The sequence below is a fragment of the Oncorhynchus gorbuscha genome, linkage group LG07 (genome assembly GCF_021184085.1).
Source record: "Oncorhynchus gorbuscha isolate QuinsamMale2020 ecotype Even-year linkage group LG07, OgorEven_v1.0, whole genome shotgun sequence".
NCBI lineage: Eukaryota > Metazoa > Chordata > Actinopteri > Salmoniformes > Salmonidae > Oncorhynchus > Oncorhynchus gorbuscha.
The window spans coordinates 8,796,378-8,817,885 of NC_060179.1; the positions used below are offsets into that span (position 1 = coordinate 8,796,378).

At 45.2% G+C, this 21,508-nt stretch overlaps 1 protein-coding gene across 3 annotated transcripts in view; it reads right to left on the reverse strand.

The window, feature by feature from the left end:
• The window catches only part of LOC124039463 (guanine nucleotide exchange factor VAV3-like), a 211,840-nt gene extending 190,639 nt beyond the window's left edge, over positions 1-21,201 (reverse strand). For all 3 annotated transcript variants that reach the window (XM_046355457.1, XM_046355456.1, XM_046355458.1), the window contains exon 1: positions 20,640-21,201. In XM_046355457.1, the coding sequence (XP_046211413.1) occupies positions 20,640-20,843 (204 nt within the window). In that variant the 5' untranslated portion in view covers positions 20,844-21,201. The remainder of the gene's footprint in view (positions 1-20,639) is intronic.
• Positions 21,202-21,508: the final 307 nt, after the last annotated feature.

Sequence of the window (21,508 nt, forward strand, 5' to 3'; positions counted from 1 at the left end):
ACGATAAGGTTCATCCGTGCGCTTATTTTTCTCATCGCCTGTCGCCATCTGAGCGCAACTATGATGTGGGTAACCGTGAACTGTCGCCATTAGCCCTAGGCGAATGGCGACAGTGGTTGGAGGGGCGACCGTTTTTGTCGTTTGGACAGACCATAAGAACCTTGAGTACATCCGTTCTGCCAAACGACTTAATGCCCGTCAAGCTCGTTGGGCGTTGTTTTTTTTTAGAGTTTGTGATTTCTTATTCCGGGTAGCAAGAACACCAAGCCTGATGCCTTATCCCGTCTGTTTAGTTCTTCTGTGGCTTCTACTGATCCCGAGGGGATTCTTCTTATGGGCGTGTTGTCGGGTTGACAGTCTGGGGAATTGAAAGACAGGTTAAGCAAGCACTCACGCACACTGCGTCGCCGCGCGCTTGTCCTAGTAACCTCCTTTTCGTTCCTGTTTCCACTCGTCTGGCTGTTCTTCAGTGGGCTCACTCTGCCAAGTTAGCTGGTCATCCCGGTGTTCGAGGCACTCTTGCGTCTATTCGCCAGCGCTTTTGGTGGCCGACTCAGGAGCGTGACACGCGCCGTTTCGTGGCTGCGTGTTCAGACTGCGCGCAGAAGAAGTCTGGTAATTTTTTTCTGCTTCTGCTCCTGGTCTTGCTGGGTCTCAGTCTGTTCCCTGCCATCGCATCTCTCCTGTTCTTGTCCCTGCCCTTGCTGTGTCTCAGTCTGTCCCTAGTTCTCTTTTTTTTTAGAGTAGTACCCTAGTTTCCCATCGTTTTAGTTACGGTCCTGAGGAGAAGTTGGGTTCTTTCTCGGGACGTGCTGGACCGTTTGATCTATGATTTCCTCCGTTGCCGCCAGTGTTCCTCCTCGAGAGCGCCAGGAGGCGCTCGGTGAGTGGGGGGTACTGTCATGTTTGTCATTTATTATCTTGTCTTGTCCCTGTGCTTCCCATTCTATTCGTTTCCCTCTGCTGGTCTTATTTGGTTCTTTCCCTCCTTCTAGCCCTCTCTCTCCCCCTCCCTCTCTCACTCTCTCGCTCTCTCTTCTCTCTGTCGTTCCGTTCCTGCTCCCAGCTGTTCCTATTCCCCTAATCATCATTTAGTCTTCCCACACCTGTTCCCGATCCTTTCCCCTGATTAGATTCCCTATTTATTCCTTTGTAATCCGTTCCTGTTCCGTCGGTTCCTCGTATTGTATTCACCATGTTGTGATTGCGTTTCGCCCTGTCCTGTCGTGTTTTTTTGCCGTGATTGTGTATCACCCTGTCCTGTCGTGTTTTGTGCCTTCATCAGACGCTGCGTGTGAGCAGGTGTCTCAGTCGACTACGGCCTGCGCCTACCCGAGCGACCTGCAGTCTGTGGCCGCTTCTCCAGTTGTTTTCCCCTCTACAAATCTAGAGGATGTCAGTTATTCCGTTTTGAACATTATTAAACTCTGTTTCTGTTAAGTCGCTTTTGGGTCCTCTTTTACCTGCATGACATTTCCACAATTGACCGTGTCCTCCATCGTAACAGGATGTGAATGAGACAAGTATACAGAGTACCTTTAAGCGCAACTCACCAAGGGTGAAAGAACTGCGAGCTCAGTATGTGGAAGGAAGTGTACATTCAGAAACATTTACTGTAATCCAGATTGTCTACAGTACTAACACATACTATTTGAATGACATTACTCTTCAGTACGTACAATGTATGTGAATCAGAAGCATAATTGTACTCTACAGTATAGCACTGTCTCTGTACGACTTACAAAATCCTACATACAGTATATTGTATTTCTACACAGACAATATTTGACTTGGAGTCCTTGGACAGACCCCATGAGTTCATCTCTGTCAGTGAAGCAGGCTTCAATCTAACAAAAAGGAGAAGGAGAGGCTGTGATTGGACAGCGGGCCATTGTTGAAGTCCCTGGTCAACGAGGTGGCAATGTCACAATCTGTGCTGCTATCAGCAACCATGGTGTTCTACATCACCATGTTACACTCGGGCCATATAACACCCAGCACCTTCTAAGATTTATTGCCAATCTAAGAGATATTTTACTTGAGCAGCAGGGTCAAGAGCTAAATGAGAATCCCATTCCCACCTATGTGATAGTGTGGGACAATGTCAGTTTCCACTGAGCTGCTCAGGTAAGGGAATGGTTTAACATCAATGGGCAGTTTATGAACTTGTACCTCCCTCCATACTCGCCTTTCCTGAATCCGATTGAGGAGTTTTTCTCCTCTTGGAGATGGAAAGTGTATGATAGACAATCCTACACCAGAGTAAACCTGCTGCAAGCCATGGATTTAGCCTGTGGTGATATAGGTGAGGAATCATGTCAGGGCTGGATACGGCACACAAGAGGCTTCTTCCCCCGTTGCCTCAGGATGGACAATATTGCTTGTGATGTTGACGAAGTGCTCTGGCCTGACCCAGCCCAAAGACAAGAAGAAGCACATTGATCACATGTGTACTCCTTTGATTTTTGTCCCTTGTAGTATTGTATACTGTAGTACAGTGCATTGTAGGCTGTATACTGTACAATGGACAAATTGTATGGCTCTGAACATTGTGCTTTCCATTTATTAACAGTACTGACTGCTCAATAGATTTTGACTGGTTGCAGGTTCAACAAAGAACAACAATTACAGTATCACAGAGACAAAGGACCAGTTTGTGAGATGCAGGGTACAGTACTGTAAAAATAGGGGTACAAGGAGGAGGAAGAACAAAAAACTAAATTGCAAAGAGCAAAGCAGAGTAGTAATTTCTGATCAATTTTGAGCTACTATGATAGAACATGTTTTCGTTCATCAATGACGGAAAAATATGAATATTGTATGTATTGTATGTTTTGAACAATGTGTTTTCTATTTTTCGGTGTATTGTTTACTGACTGCTTGAGAGTGTATATGATTTTGATCACTTTGTTTATGATTTGAGAGCAGTGTTTGATTTTGAACACAGGTAAAACTGTTTTGAGGTGAATGTTTCATTTTGCGAGAGGAGTCAGAGGTTATGTAAATAGTGCTTGAAGATGAGGTTTTGTGTTTAATGTTTGCAGGAAATGGAGCAAGGTTTCAGAAATTGTGTTTTAGCAATTGAGAAAAACTGGAAGTACATTTGTTTATAGAGTACATTGACAGGAACGGCCTGATCCTAGATCAGTACTCGTACTCGGAGGCATTTCATTGACACATATCTGATATCTAAGACCATGACAGGTCTCCTATCTCCCGATCTACAGCACAACGAAATATCTATATTACAGGGACAAAGCAGTGAAGATCTATATTAACATATAACACATAGGAATATTGACATTCTTGTGTTTCATTATGTGTTGTTCACATTAGATTCATCTTAGTTGTGGAAAAATCTTGAAGAACATCATGGCCTTAATGACCATGTACTCTTAAAATCTCCACCCCGGTACAGCCAGAAGAAGACTGGTCACCCCTCAGAGACTGGTTCCTTTCTAGGTTTCACTGCTTGCTGTTTGGGGTTTTAGGCTGGGTTTCTGTACAGCACTTTGTGACATCAGCTGATATAAACGGCCTTATATAAATAAACGTGATTTGATTCGTATCAGACATGGACTAGAATACAGTCAAATGCTATCATCAACGGCCACTGTTTTCTATCTAACTATGTCAGTATTGACGAAAAGCTCTCAGTACAATACTGATTAATGAACCAGTCTGGGTACGTTTCAAAAAATGCAATAAACATTGATTAGAGACAGATCGGACTCACTTCTTTTTAGGAAAATAATACAATTAGATTATATATTTTATTCCTCATATAGCATTGCCGTTTATTTCCGTTGACTCACTGCAGAGGTACATATTCTATATATAATCTCTATTTATGACACACACTGAGAGAGGCTGTCCAAATCCAGTCTGTTGAAGATTCCTCTGCACTTCTACAAGCGTGCACGTGTGTGTGTGTGTGTGTGTGTGTGTGTGTGTGTGTGTGTGTGTGTGTGTGTGTGTGTGTGTGTGTGTGTGTGTGTGTGTGTGTGTGTGTGTGTGTGTGTGTGTGTGTGTGTGTGTGTGTGTGTGTGTGTGTGTGTGTGTGTGTGTGTGTGTGTGTGTGTTGTCATGACCAGGGCAAGACTTGTGCCAATGTCAACATGAAGTCAGGTATCAAAAGTACATGTCATATCATGACGACCCTGCAAAGAAAACCTGTATGGAAATACCTGTGAATGTTGAATTTGAACAATAAGGAGAATTCAGAGTCAATCGTAAAAATATTTTTTTTTTAAGAAATCAGTAATGATGACATCATGAACAAGTGTCCCAACGCATTGACAAATCTCTCACTCTCTCGGAAACTCTGAAACTTGGTCATGTACTAAGTTAGGTTACTTCTGTGTGTGGGTTTGGAACCAGGCCCAGACAAGACATGTTTAGTTTCATTAATTAGACAGAGTGGGTTTGGAACCAGGCTCAGACAAGGCATGTTTAGTTTCATTAGTTAGACAGAGTGGGTTTGGAACCAGGCCCGGTCAAGGCATGTTTAGTTTCATTAGTTAGACAGAGTGGGTTTGGAACCAGGCCCAGACAAGGCATGTTTAGTTTCATTAGTTAGACAGAGTGGGTTTGGAACCAGGCCCGGTCAAGGCATGTTTAGTTTCATTAGTTAGACAGAGTGGGTTTGGAACCAGGCCCGGTCAAGGCATGTTTAGTTTCATTAGTTAGACAGAGTGGGTTTGGAACCAGGCCCGGTCAAGGCATGTTTAGTTTCATTAGTTAGACAGAGTGGGTTTGGAACCAGGCCCAGACAAGGCATGTTTAGTTTCATTAGTTAGACAGAGTGGGTTTGGAACCAGGCCCGGTCAAGGCATGTTTAGTTTCATTAGTTAGACAGAGTGGGTTTGGAACCAGGCCCGGTCAAGGCATGTTTAGTTTCATTAGTTAGACAGAGTGGGTTTGGAACCAGGCCCGGTCAAGGCATGTTTAGTTTCATTAGTTAGACAGAGTGGGTTTGGAACCAGGCCCGGTCAAGGCATGTTTAGTTTCATTAGTTAGACAGAGTGGGTTTGGAACCAGGCCCGGTCAAGGCATGTTTAGTTTCAATCCTTTCCTCTATTCCATCTCCTTACTTCCTTAACTTGTCACATGTCAGGGACAGTCTGTGGTCTGCAAGAGAGAGTCCTTTATGTACTGCTACTGCTGTGTGTGTGTGTAGGTTGGTGTGTAAACCGTGTTGTGCAGCTGAAACCAATCCAGATAACATTTAATTCTGGGCCACATACACACCACCATTCATCCGCCAGTGTCGTTAACTACTGGACAGATGTTGTGCCTGTGCAGTGTTAATGGCCTTATTTTCAATGACAGCCTAGTGGGTTAACGACAGATTTGTACCTTGTCAGCTCGGGGATTCGAACTTGCAACCTTTCGTTTACTAGTCCAACACTCTAACCACTAGGCTACCCTGCCGCCTCTACACTCTAACCACTAGGCCAACCTGCCGCCTCTACACTCTAACCACTAGGCTACCCTGCCGGCCTCTACACTCTAACCACTAGGCAACCCTGCCGCCTCTACACTCTAACCACTAGGCTACCCTGCCGCCTCTACACTCTAACCACTAGGCTACCCTGCCGCCTCTACACTCTAACCACTAGGCTACCCTGCCGCCTCTACACTCTAACCACTAGGCTACCCTGCCGCCTCTACACTCTAACCACTAGGCTACCCTGCCGCCTCTACACTCTAACCACTAGGCTACCCTGCCGCCTCTACACTCTAACCACTAGGCTATCCTGCCGCCTCTACAATCTAACCACTAGGCTACCCTGCCGCCTCTACACTCTAACCACTAGGCTACCTGCCGCCTCTACACTCTAACCACTAGGCTACCCTGCCGCCTCTACACTCTAACCACTAGGCTACCCTGCCGCCTCTACACTCTAACCACTAGGCTACCCTGCCGCCTCTACACTCTAACCACTAGGCTACCCTGCCGCCTCTACAATCTAACCACTAGGCTACCCTGCCGCCTCTATACTCTAACCACTAGGCTACCCTGCCGCCTCTACACTCTAACCACTAGGCTACCCTGCCGCCGCCAAAGGACAGAAAGGTATTGTGGCAAGCAGTCAATGCTCAATAATTCTTCATGCAATCGAGGGGGAAAAACACTGTTGAAAGCAGTTTTGGCAAAAGTCATGTGTGATGTATTGAAACATGTACTATGTGTTAATTAGTTTAGATGTAAAATGCCAAATACCCAATGGGATTTGTATGCAGGGGGTTGAGTTATTTGAATTAACAAATGAGAATGGGGTTTCCGTTCTTGCATTGAAGTGATTGGATTAGGAGATGCAATAGGAGGTCAAAGTTCAATGATGTATTGTTGTGGGAGTTGGGCTGAAGACACTGTAGAGATTAGTGGGACTCTAATGTGTTAAGGAGAACATTAAATGAATCTGTTCTTTACTTATAAGTACGCTTCGGAGTCTTCAGTAAAAGAACCCAGCATCTTGGGATGCAACAGACTGTATTTTGAAAGCAGTTTTGGTCTTTGTTTTAACATTTTTAAAAACAAGAGGGGGGTCCCCAGTTACCAACTGTGCAAGTTCTCCCACTTAAAAAGATGAGAGGCCTGTAATTTTCATCATAGGTAAACTTCAACTATGACAGACAAAATGAGAGAGAAAAAAATCCAGAAAATCACATTGTAGGATTTTTAATGAATTTATTTGCAAATTAGGATTCCTCCAATGGCATTGAGGAGTACACCTCATCAGTCATTGGCTTCATCAATAAGTGCATCGATGACGTCGTCCCCAGAGTGACCGTACGTACATACCCCAACCAGAAGCCATGGATTACAGGCAACATTCACACTGAGCTAAAGGTTAGAGCTGCAGCTCCTTTAAAAGGTTACACAGCTGCACCATCGAGAGCATCCTGACCGGTTGCATCATTGCCTGGTTAGGCAACTACTCAGCGTCCGACCGCAAGGAATCGAGAGCATCCTGGCGGGCTGTATCACCGCCTGGTACGGCAACTGCTCCGCCCTCAACCGTAAGGCTCTCCAGAGGGTAGTGAGGTCTGCACAACGCATCATCGGGGGCAAACTACCTGCCCTCCAGGACACCTACACCACCCGATGTTACAGGAAGGCCATAAAGATCATCAAGGACATCAACCACCCGAGCCACTGCCTGTTCACCCCGCTATCATCCAGAAGGCGAGGTCAGTACAGGTGCATCAAAGCTGGGACCGAGAGACTGAAAAACAGCTTCTATCTCAAGGCCATCAGACTGTTAAACAGCCACCACTAACATTGAGTGGCTGCTGCCAACACACTGACAATGACTCAACTCCAGCCACTTTAATAATGGGAATTGATGGGAAATGATGTAAAATATCATTCTAGAAAAAAATGATGCAAGAGCACTTGAATTGGTCAAACTCTCAGTTTAATACCAAAATATCCTATTTCCCTAAAAGCACGATGGTCTTGTCTTTCTTAAAGGGAAGGTTAACTTTGCCCCAGACAGCCGGTCTGAGATTGACTTCAATTTCTGTCATGGGATTGTTGTTGTTGTTGCTTTAACCCCTGAATGTAGTGAAGTAAACGTCGTCAAAAATATAACTAAAAGTACAGATACCCTCCAAAACTTTACTTAAGTGCTTTACACGACTGGTTTCATATGAGGCTACAGTACTTTTGATTGTTCACAATTCAGTTATGATTATCCATAACATAGACATGTTCAGACACGCCTTCTAATCTTACTTATTTACTTTCCTAGGTCTCTTTCCTCCTTCCCTAGCTTCCTTTCCTTTAGTTATTTCCTAAATTATTTTCCTATATTCCGTTCCTTCTTTCCTGTCCTCACTCCCATTCATTTGTTTTTTTTTTACAGTCCACCCACTTTTTAAACAAATGTGCTTTTGTCCACCTCTAGTTCACCAGATTCCTCAAGACTATGTAAGATCTTGGCCCCAGCAGAAACCACCACAACAAAACATAGGTATTCCTCAGACACTCTCTTTCTCCATTAAATCCCTCGTATGTTTCAGAACCAGCTGGTGGAGGGAGAGATGGACACACCCTTTCAAATGAGGGAGTTTTTGATTTGGTAAAGATTTCTCATAATATTACAAAATGTCCCATCGCGACACAAATAGCTTCCTGTAATGCGATTAGCATGACATTGCAACAATTTGTGTTCTTGTTTTTTTTCCGGAAGAATCCGATACCATCTAAAATGGTGTCTGAGGAATGTGGAGTCGGTTGTGATTGACGTGGTTGCGTCTGGAAGGAGGGAGAAAGAGGTGAGCCACAAGCGTTGTGTCACCTGTGCCATGATGGACTTTGGGAGAGGGGTGTATTTGAGGTTGGAGAATTGTATGGAGTGAGGATGGTATGTGCCAGTTGGTCAAAATCAAATCAAATTTTATTGGTCACATAAACATGGTTAGCAGATGTTAATGCGAGTGTAGCGAAATGCTTGTGCTTCTAGTTCCGACCATGCAGTAAAATCTAACAAGTAATCTAACAATTTCACAACAACTGCCTTATACACAGAAGTGTATAGGAATGAATAAGAATATGTACGTATAAATATATGGATGAGCGATGGCCGAACGGCATAGGCAAGATGCAGTAGATGGTATAGAATACTGTATATACATATGATATGAGTAATGTAGGGTATGTAAACATTATATAAAGTGGCATTGTTTAAAGTGGCTAGTGATACATTTATTACATCCAATTTTTTATTATTAAAGTGGCTAGAGATGAGTCAGTATGTTGGCAGCAGCCACTCAATGTTAGTGATGGGGAGGATGAGATGGGGAGGGAGAGATGGGGAGGATGAGATGGGGAGGATGAGATGGGGAGGATGAGATGGGGAGGGAGAGATGGGGAGGGAGAGATGGGAAGGATGAGATGGGGAGGGAGAGATGGGGAGGATGAGATGGGGAGGGAGAGATTGGGAGGGTGAGATGGGGAGGATGAGATGGGGAGGGCGAGATGGGGAGGATGAGATGGGGAGGGAGAGATGGGAAGGATGAGATGGGGAGGATGAGATGGGGAGGGAGAGATGGGAAGGATGAGATGGGGAGGGAGAGATGGGGAGGATGAGATGGGGAGGGAGAGATTGGGAGGATGAGATGGGAAGGATGAGATGGGGAAGGATGAGATGGGGAGGGAGAGATGGGGAGGATGAGATGGGGAGGGAGAGATGGGAAGGATGAGATGGGGAGGGAGAGATGGGGAGGATGAGATGGGGAGGGAGAGATTGGGAGGATGAGATGGGAAGGATGAGATGGGAAGGATGAGATGGGGAGGGAGAGATGGGGAGGGAGAGATGGGGAGGGAGAGATGGGGAGGGAGAGATGGGGAGGGAGAGATGGGGAGGGAGAGATGGGAAGGATGAGATGGGGAGGGAGAGATGGGGAGGGAGAGATGGGAAGGATGAGATGGGGAGGGAGAGATGGGGAGGATGAGATGGGGAGGGAGAGATGGGAAGGATGAGATGGGGAGGGAGAGATGGGGAGGATGAGATGGGGAGGGAGAGATTGGGAGGATGAGATGGGGAGGATGAGATGGGAAGGATGAGATGGGGAGGGAGAGATGGGGAGGGAGAGATGGGGAGGGAGAGATGGGGAGGGAGAGATGGGAAGGATGAGATGGGGAGGGTGAGATGGGGAGGATGAGATGGGGAGGGAGAGATTGGGAGGATGAGATGGGGAGGATGAGATTAGGAGGGCGAGGGAGAGATCGGGAGGGAGAGATGGGGAGGGAGAAATGTGGAGGGAGAGATGGGGAAGATGAGATGGGGAGGGAGAGATGGGGAGGATGAGATGGGGAGGGAGAGATGGGAAGGATGAGATGGGGAGGGAGAGATGGGGAGGATGAGATGGGGAGGGAGAGATTGGGAGGATGAGATGGGGAGGATGAGATGGGGAGGGAGATATGGGGAGGGAGAGATGGGGAGGGAGATATGGGGAGGATGAGATGGGGAGGGAGAGATGGGGAGGATGAGATGGGGAGGGAGAGATGGGGAGGATGAGATGGGGAGGGAGAGATGGGGAGGATGAGATGGGGAGGGAGATATGGGGAGGGAGAGATGGGGAGGGAGATATGGGGAGGATGAGATGGGGAGGGAGAGATGGGGAGGATGAGATGGGGAGGGAGAGATGGGGAGGATGAGATGGGGAGGGAGATATGGGGAGGGAGAGATGGGGAGGGAGAGATTGGGAGGATGAGATGGGGAGGGAGAGATGGGGAGGGAGATATGGGGAGGGAGAGATGGGGAGGGAGAGATGGGGAGGATGTGTTTATCTGACACCAAGGATAGACATCTTCCCTATCTCTCCTTCCAGCAGCTTGGGAATTATATACAAACCCTATCAACACCAGGTAGAATTGTTATTATAACTGTTATTATTAATGAATTGTTATTCATTGAACTGATGGTGTGCTTTGTTAAAATGTTATATCATTTTTTGGCTTTGAAGCCAACTGGTGTCTCGCTGCTCCTACCTATACTGGGCATAGAAATAATTTATACAATAAAACAGTTGCAAAAGTCTGAAATTAAATACCGAAATCAATGAATCACATCAACACCAGTGAGCTTCCCATGGGAAGGGAAAACAGGAAGGGGAAGGGAAAACAGGAAGCGGAAGGGAAAACAGGAAGGGGCAGGGAAAACAGGAAGGGGAAGGGGACAGTTTACCAACATGTCTTTACCATGTACGCTGTCTCTATGGACGAGATATGACAGCAGTCCATGCTTTGTTTTTGTTTACCTGATTAATGTTTTCAAATGCTTTAAACGTTTTAGCAACTGTGGCACAAATCCAATTCAAGTCAATGGTACTATTATAGTACTTATTATTTTTCATGTTCCATGTTACAACTTGTAACGAACCAGATTTTTCGATTGCCTTCATCCTCAACTGCTCTTCTGTTTAAGAGCAGCTGAATATAAACCGAACAAAACTCAACACTACTGTTCAAAAGTAAGAGGTCACTTGTTTTTGAAAGAAAAACTATTTTTTGGTCCATTCAAATGACATCGAATTGATCAGAAATACAGTGTAGACATTGTTAATGTAATGAATGACTATTGTAGATGGAAACGGCTGATTTTAAATGGAATATCTACATAGGCGTACAGAGGCCCATTATCAGCAACCATCACTCCTGTGTTCGTTAGACTAGTTGAGTGTCTGGAGCATCAGCATTTGTGGGTTTAATTACAGGCTACTCCCTTCACACAACAGTGGCTGTAACCAGAATAGAAAGAGGAATGAGAGGCCCCGGTGCACAACTGAGCAAGCGGACAATTGTCTAGTTTGAGAAACAGACACCTCACAAGTCCTCAACTGGCAGCTTCATGAAATAGTACCAGCAAAAGACCAGTCTCAACGTCAACAGTGAAGAGGCGACTCCGGGACGCTGGACTTCTAGGCAGAGTAGCAAAGAAAAAGCCATATCTCAGACTGGCCATTTATAAGAAAATATTAAGATGGGCAAAAGAACACAGCCACTGGACAGAGGAACTCTAGAAGGCCAGCATCCCGGAGTTGCCTCTTCACTGTAGACGTTGAGACTTTTTCCTCCAAACATAACGATGGACATTATGGCCAAAAAGTTATATTTTTGTTTCCTCAGACCAGAGGACATTTCTCCAAAAAGTACAATATTTGTCCCCACGTGCAGATGCAAACCGTAGTCTGACTTTTTTATGGCGGTTTTGGAGCAGTGGCTTCTTCCTTGCTGAGCAGCCTTTCAGGTTATGTCGATATAGGACTGGTTTTACTGTGGATATAGATAATTTTGTACCTGTTTCCTCCAGCATCTCACAAAGGTCCTTTGCTGTTGTTCTGGGATTGATTTGCACTTTTCACACCAAAGTACGTCCATCTCTAGGAGACAGAACGTGTCTCCTTCCTGAGCGGTGTGACGGCTGCGTGGTTCCATGGTGTTTATACTTGCGTACTATTGTTTGTACAGATGAACGTGGTACAGTCAGGCGATTGGAAATTGCTCCCAAGGATGAACCAGATTTTGGAGGTCTACAAAAAAATATTCGGAGGTCTTGGCTGATTTCTTTTGATTTTCCCATGATGTCAAGCAAAGATGCACTGAGTTTGAAGGTAGGCCTTGAAATACATCCACAAGTACACCTCCAAATGACTAACATGATGTCAATTTGCCTATCAGAAGCTTCTAAAGCCATGACATCATTTTCTGAAATTTTTCAAGCTGTTTAAAGGCACAGTCAACTTAGTGTATGTAAACTTCTGACCCACTGGAATTGTGATACAGTGAATTATAAGCGAAATAATCTGTAAACAATTGTTGGAAAAATGACTTGTGTCATGCAAAAAGTAGATGTCCTAACCGACTTACCAAAACGATAGTTTGTTAACAAGAAATGTGTGGAGTGGTTGAAAAACTAGTTTTAATGACTCCAACCTAAGTGTATGTAAACTTCCGACTTCAACTGTATGTAGATATTCCATTTCTTTTATCAGCCATTTCCAGCTACAATAGTAATTTACAACACTGTATTTCTGTATATCATTTCGATATTTTAATGGACAGAAAAATATATTTTAATGGACAGAAAAAATAGCTTTTCTTTCAAAAACAAGGACATTTCTAAGTAACCTCAAACATTTAAACGGTAGTATACATGCAACAATGAAAAATATTTTACTGAGTTACAGTTCATATGAGGAAATCAGTCAATTTAAATGAATTCACTAGGCCCTAATCTATGGATTTCACATGACTGGGAACACAGACATGCATCTGTTGGTCACAGATAACTTCATTAAAAAAGTAGGGGTGTGGATCAGAAAACCAGTCCGTATCTGGTGTGACCACCATTTTCCTCATGCAGCCCAACACATCTCCTTCACATAGAGTTGATCAGGCTGTTAATTGTGGCCTGTGGAATGTTGTCCCAGTCCTCTTCAATGGCTGTGAGAAGTTGCTGGATATTTGCAGGAACTGGAACACGCTGTCATACCTTTCGATCCAGAGCATCCCAAACATGCTCAATGGGTGGTGACATGTTTGGTGATATATGAAGGCCATGGAAGAAATGGGACATTTTCTGCTTCCAGGAATTGTGTACAGATCCTTGCGACATGGGGCTGGGCGTTATCATGCTGAAACACGAGGTGATGGCGGCGGATAGATGGCACGACAATGGGCCTCAGGATCTCGTTAAGGTATCTCTGTGCATTCAAATTTTCATCAATAAAATGCAATTGTGCTCGTGGTCCATAGCTTATGCCTGCCTATACCATAACCCCTCCATGGGGTAACTGTTCACAAGGTTGACATCAGCAAACCGCTCGCCCACAAAACTCCATCTGACCGGTCCAGTTGAAACCGGGATTCATCCATGAAGAGCACACCTCTCCGAACTGCAGTCAGGTCAAGACCCTGGTGAGGACGACGAGCATGCAGATGAGCTTCCCTGAGACGGTTTCTGACAGTTCTGAAATTCTTTGGTTGTGCAAAGTCACAGCTTCGTCATCTGAGTGGCTGGTCTCAGACGATCCTGCAGGGGAAGAAGCCGAATGTGGAGGTCCTGGGCTGGCGTGGTTACACGTGGTCTGCGGTTGTGAGGCCGGTTTGTGTGTACTGTCAAATTCTCTAAAACTATGTTGGAGGCGGCTTTTGGTAGAGAAATGAACATTCAATTATCTGGCAACAGCTCTGGTGGGCATTACTGCAGTCAGCATGCCAATTGTATACTCCCTCAAAACTTGAGACATCTGTGGCATTGTCTTGTGTAACAAAACTGCACATTTTAGATTGGCCTTTTATTGTCCCCAGCACAAGGTGCACCTGTGTAATGATCATGCTGTTTAATCAGCTTCTTGATATGCCACACCTGTCAGGTGGATAGATTTTCTTGGCAAAGGGTAATTGCTCACTAACAGGGATGTAATCAATTTTGTGTACAACATTTGAGAGAAATACAGTTTTTGTGCGTATTGTCTCTTATTTCAGCTCATGAAACATGGGACCAAAACTGTGCATGTTGCATTCATATTTTTGTTCAGTGTAATTTGGGGAGTATAGCTGGATTAGCTGGTTTAATGCAGTCAGCTTTTGGGCCAGAAGAACTATGTGGCCCACAGCTGGGCCGGAATAACCACCACTTTCAAAACACTTTGGTAGAACCTAAAAGTCCCAAGCAGCCATCTACGCTTCCTTTAAGTTGACACACTTGCGCACTATCCTGTTGTAATGTTCACACAGACACACACACACACACACACACACACACACACACACACACACACACACACACACACACACACACACACACACACACACACACACACACACACACACACACACACACACACACACACACACACACACACACACACACAGAGACACACACACACACACACACACACACACACACAGACACACACACACACACACAGAGAGACACACACACACACAGAGACACACACACACACACATTTTGGAGAAAAAACCCACTTTAGACTCACTTCTGTTGTACCTGTCACAGTTTCCTTCCCTTTTCCCAAGCAGACACAGTTACCATGACAACAGAACCCCTCCATCCAAAGCTGAGCTATTCCATGGAGGTCAGATTCAGACCTCTTCTTTCCTTACAACGTGTTATGGAGAAGGTCCGAAGGCCCAATACCCCTCATTTACATTTAATATATCTTGTTCACGTTGCTGCCGTCTTAAAAGACACCAGGTTCAAATTTTGAAGCAAAATCCTGTCACAACAAAGTGTGTTTTAGTTGAGTTGTTTGTTGTATTTTTTTCTGCAAGAGAAGCATTTTCTTGTCTTACCCTGACAAACAACAACAAACAACAACAAGGGTATTGACTGAACAGAGGAGTCAAAAAGGTACACACTACACACTACACACTACACACTACCCACTACACACTACACACCCACTACCCACTACACACTACACACTACCCACTACACACTACCCACTACCCACTACCCACTACCCACTACCCACTACCCACTACCCATTACACACTACCCATTACACACTACACACTACCCACTACACACTACCCACTACACACTACACACTACACACTATACACTATACACTATACACTATACACTATACACTATACACTATACACTATACACTATACACTACACACTACACACTACACACTACACACTACACACTACACATTACACACTACACACTACACACTACACACTCCACACTACACACTACACACTACACACTACACACTACACATTACACACTACACACTACACACTACACACTACACATTACACACTACACACTACACACTACACACTACACATTACACACTACACACTACACATTACACACTACACATTACACACTACACATTACACATTACACACTACACACTACACACTACACACTCCACACTACACACTACACACTACACACTACACACTACACATTACACACTACACTACTACACACTCCACACTACACACTACACACTACACACTACCCATTACACACTATACACTACACACTACACATTACACACTACACACTACACACTACACACTACACATTACACACTACACACTACACATTACACATTACACACTACACATTACACACTACACACTACACACTACACACTACACATTACACACTACACACTACACATTACACACTACACATTACACACTACACACTACACACTACCCATTACACACTACACACTACACATTACACACTACACACTACCCATTACACACTACACACTACACACTACCCACTACACACTACACATTACACACTACACACTACACACTACACACTACACACTACACACTACACACTACACACTACACACTACACACTCCACACTACACACTACACACTACACACTACCCATTACACACTATACACTACACACTACACATTACACACTACACACTACACACTACACACTACACATTACCACACTACACACTACACATTACACACTACACATTACACACTACACACTACACACTACACACTACACATTACACACTACACACTACACATTACACACTACACATTACACACTACACACTACACACTACCCATTACACACTACACACTACACATTACACACTACACACTACACACTACCCATTACACACTACACACTACCCACTACACACTACACATTACACACTACACACTACACACTACACACTACACACTACCCATTACACACTACATACTTCACATCAGAGAATGACACACACACACACACACACACACACACACACACACACACACACACACACACACACACACACACACACACACACACACACACACACACACACACACACACACACACACACACACACACACACACACACTACACACACTACACTCTACCCTCTTACCAGCCCTGCTTCTGCTATCACAAATTCCACTGCTGTCCAAGTAACTCTTTAGAGGCTCTAATACATTGTGCTTTAATTACGTGTCTAATTCAGCCACAGGGCCCGCTGCTTTGAAGGCCCAAGTCCCTTGTGTCCTCAGAGAGGGCACTCTGATATGGCTCTATGCCACAGACAGGTGCTTTGTGCTCTGAGTCCTATAAGGCCTTTGTCTTGGTGTCTCCGTGGCCCCCAGGGTCCCACTGGGTGAGTGGGGGCCTAGTGTCCCATTGGTTGTAAATGGACCAATGATAAAATAAGCTGCTGCCACTGTGTACTCATTAATTATTCACAGTGGACTCCACCCACACTCCATTATGTAAATGTCACCTCGACGACGCGAGCCTTCAGGGACGGGCAGATTTTTTTTTTTTTACAATTTCAACTCCAAAAATGATCCGTTTCTGTTGGGCAGTAATGGACAACTAAGGGGAATCGGCCCACTCACACTGAGCATGTTGTATGAATGGATGTGTCTGTTCGTAGCCTAGGAACAGAAATATCCTATACTCTTAGTCTACAATTAACAGAAAGTAGGCTGAGCAGATTTGTAAATATTTCCGTATGTATCATCCTTATTGAATCAGAAAATGGCTAATGCATCTAACAAGTCATGTGTAAAAAATAACATAGTGTTCACAAGATAAGTATAGGACACAACCCAGTTCCCGCTACATTTTGTGTCACTATGCCATGAATCAGAGCTGATGTTGACAAATAATGATCCGCCCTCTATCATTAATTGCAGCCGTTGGCCTTGCATAATCCTGAGCGTAATACAAAGCTCAACTTCTTTTCCTACCAACATCATTGAGTTTCCTCTTTCAAATCACCAGGCTGACATGTTGTGTCAATCCTTCATCAATTTGTTTGAGGCACTTAAAGCAAAACAAAAACGGCAATAAGAAGACCAGTTCTGTCACGGTAATGGTCATCTTGACTTCAGTACATTGGTCGATATTGAACATTTCAAAAACAAACTTGATTACGAAACTATTTTTGAAGCATATAATATTGACAAGGGGGTTGTAGAATTATTTCATTAGTGAACTCTCTGTCAGCTTTGTAATGAGAGTTCTTACACTATAAGTAAAAACAAAAGTATGTGGACACCCCTTCAAATGAGTGGATTCGGCTATTTCAGCCACACCCTTTGTAGACAGCTGTATAAAATCGAGCACACTGTCATGCAATCTCCATAGACAAACACTGGCAGTAAAATGGCCTTACTGAAGAGCTCAGTGACTTTCAACAGTGGCACCGTCGTAGGATGCCACCTTTCCAACTAGTCAGTTTGTCATTGAGCCAAGTCACAGATTTAGCTGTGATGTGAAGGCGAATAATAATCAGCCCAGAGCCAGACCCGGCTGTGACAGGACAGGCTTGGTGTGGGATAGGACAGGAGCAGATGGTCTTTGACGACCAGGAGAGAACCTGGAAATGTAGTGGAGGAATGAGTCTCTGTTTTTAATAATGCAGCATACAGGGGGAGCTGCTGTACCTGACAGTGACACTGTCTATCTGCCTGTCTGTGTTCGGTCTGTCTATCTGCCTGTCTGTGTTCGGTCTGTCTATCTGCCTGTCTGTGTTCGGTCTGTCTATCTGCCTGTCTGTGTTCGGTCTGTCTATCTGTCTGCCTGCCTGTGTTTGGTCTGTCTATCTGTCTGCCTGTGTTCGGTCTGTCTATCTGTCTGCCTGCCTGTGTTTGGTCTGTCTATCTGCCTGTCTGTGTTCGGTCTGTCTATCTGTCTGCCTGCCTGTGTTTGGTCTGTCTATCTGCCTGTCTGTGTTCGGTCTGTCTATCTGCCTGTCTGTGTTCGGTCTGTCTATCTGTCTGCCTGTCTGTGTTAGGTCTGTCTATCTGCCTGTCTGTGTTAGGTCTGTCTATCTGCCTGTCTGTGTTAGGTCTGTCTATCTGCCTGTCTGTGTTAGGTCTGTCTATCTGCCTGTCTGTGTTAGGTCTGTCTATCTGCCTGTCTGTGTTTGGTCTGTCTATCTGCCTGTCTGTGTTTGGTCTGTCTATCTGCCTCTCTGTGTTTGGTCTGTCTATCTGCCTGTCTGTGTTTGGTCTGTCTATCTGCCTGTCTGTGTTTGGTCTGTCTATCTGCCTGTCTGTGTTTGGTCTGTCTATCTGCCTGCCTGTGTTTGGTCTGTCTATCTGTCTGCCTGTGTTTGGTCTGTCTATCTGTCTGCCTGTGTTCGGTCTGTCTAGCTGCCTGTCTGTGTTTGGTCTGTCTATCTGCCTCTCTGTGTTTGGTCTGTCTATCTGCCTGTCTGTGTTTGGTCTGTCTATCTGCCTGTCTGTGTTTGGTCTGTCTATCTGCCAGTCTGTTTAGTTTGTGTTGGTAAAGCCTCTCAGTATCTCCTCTACCTCCAGCTGACTCTCAGTATCTCCTCTACCTCCAGCTGACTCTCAGTATCTCCTCTACCTCCAGCTGACTCTCAGTATCTCCTCTACCTCCAGCTGACTCTCAGTATCTCTTCTACCTCCAGCTGACTCTCAGTATCTCCTCTACCTCCAGCTGACTCTCAGTATCTCCTCTACCTCCAGCTGACTCTCAGTATCTCCTCTACCTCAGCTGACTCTCAGTATCTCCTCTACCTCCAGCTGCTCAGACTCTCAGTATCTCCTCTACCTCCAGCTGACTCTCAGTATCTCCTCTACCTCCAGCTGACTCTCAGTATCTCCTCTACCTCCAGCTGACTCTCAGTATCTCCTCTACCTCCAGCTGACTCTCAGTATCTCCTCTACCTCCAGCTGACTCTCAGTATCTCCTCTACCTCCAGCTGACCTCCAGCTGACTCTCAGTATCTCCTCTACCTCCAGCTGACTCTCAGTATCTCCTCTACCTCCAGCTGACTCTCAGTATCTCCTCTACCTCCAGCTGACTCTCAGTATCTCCTCTACCTCCAGCTGACTCTCAGTATCTCCTCTACCTCCAGCTGACTCTCAGTATCTCCTCTACCTCCAGCTGACTCCAGCTCCAGCTGACTACCTCCAGCTGACTCTCAGTATCTCCTCTACCTCCAGCTGACTCTCAGTATCCAGCTGACTCTCAGTATCTCCTCTACCTCCAGCTGACTCTCAGTATCTCCTCTACCTCCAGCTGACTCTCAGTATCTCCTCTACCTCCAGCTGACTCTCAGTATCTCCTCTACCTCCAGCTGACTCTCAGTATCTCCTCTACCTCCAGCTGACTCTCAGTATCTCCTCTACCTCCAGCTGACTCTCAGTATCTCCTCTACCTCCAGCTGACTCTCAGTATCTCCTCTACCTCCAGCTGACTCTCAGTATCTCCTCTACCTCCAGCTGACTCTCAGTATCTCCTCTACCTCCAGCTGACTCTCAGTATCTCCTCTACCTCCAGCTGACTCTCAGTATCTCCTCTACCTCCAGCTGCTCAGTACTGACTCTCAGTATCTCCTCTACCTCCAGCTGACTCTCAGTATCTCCTCTACCTCCAGCTGACAGTATCTCCAGCTGACTCTCAGTATCTCCTCTACCTCCAGCTGACTCTCAGTATCTCCTCTACCTCCAGCTGACTCTCAGTATCTCCTCTACCTCCAGCTGACTCTCAGTATCTCCTCTACCTCCAGCTGACTCTCAGTATCTCCTCTACCTCCAGCTGACTCTCAGTATCTCCTCTACCTCCAGCTGACTCTCAGTATCTCCTCTATCCAGCTGACTCTCAGTATCTCCTCTACCTCCAGCTGATCTCCTCTACCTCAGTATCTCCTCTACCTCCAGCTGACTCTCAGTATCTCCTCTACCTCCAGCTGACTCTCAGTATCTCCTCTACCTCCAGCTGACTCTCAGTATCTCCTCTACCTCCAGCTGACTCTCATCACCTATAGAGAGCAAGCAAGAGCGGATCTGCGGGTTCACATAACAGTCCTACAGCTTTTCTTTGAGAGACCAAAATTATAATAGTTCCCTTGTTGACAAGAAATAACACTGTCGAGGATATGACACAATTTACAAGTTCACTGCGAACTAAGTGATTGAAACATTGACAACAACAGGTTTTCCATCTGTGCAGAGCAAAGTATTTAATTTGGCTATTGTGTTTACTCCATTAAATGCGGGAACATCTGGACGTGGTAGAGTTGCCTATAGCAGGCAATTTGAAGCGTTTTACTTTGTCACTGTGAATGTAAACACGTTTCTTATCATACCTGTGACATCTGAGGTCGGAGGTTGATCTCTTTGAGGTTGATGGACTGGGTTCGGAGGTTGTTGAGAAGTTGACACAGGAGCACTCCATCTCGGAGGGTCTGAGCCAGGTCGAATACCTGAGCAGACTCCCATGTTACCCGATGATCGGGTGGAAGCACCTTGCAGTTGATCAGCCATAATGCGCACTGCCTCCAATTCTCCATTTAGGTTTGAGATCAAACAAATCTTACGCGACAAATAGGAATCCTATTGGAGTATAATCAATAGAACGCACTAATACAACATTGTGTCCATTCTCAATTTGTCATATAAACGGTGAAAACGAAACTCGGTATAGTAGCAGGATTTAATTCTACTCCTCTCCGTTTCATAACAGCAATAAAAGTAAATTGGAAGACGCTAGGCTACTGTCTGTAGGCTACGTGTACTCTGTCCATTGATGACTGAATTGTTACATTGCTGACAGTAACGGCAACACTGTCCGTGCGCTCTCCCTCCCTAGCTCTCTCTCGCTCGCTCTGTCTACAGGGCTAAACTACCACCCGCCTCTCCTCTTCCGTTTGCCACTCATACAGAATGTTCCGTGTACACTGCGTTAGGCTATTACATATATATTTGCGTTGTCACCTCATAAGTGACAGTTCGACATTTACTGGCAGGGGGGGGGGGGTCCATAATAGGGATGGTTGGCAAACTTCTTCTTTTTTTGCTTTGGGGAGGGTTGTGTGTGTTTTTTTATTATTCTGCACAGGGGATGGTAGTTTTTCCCTGGGTTACATTCACTCTTCTGCAGGTTTTGCATTTGCCTCCCAAGCCAAGGTGCTTTGGTACTTACCTTATGCACAATGTTTTTCTGCAAGCTAACTTT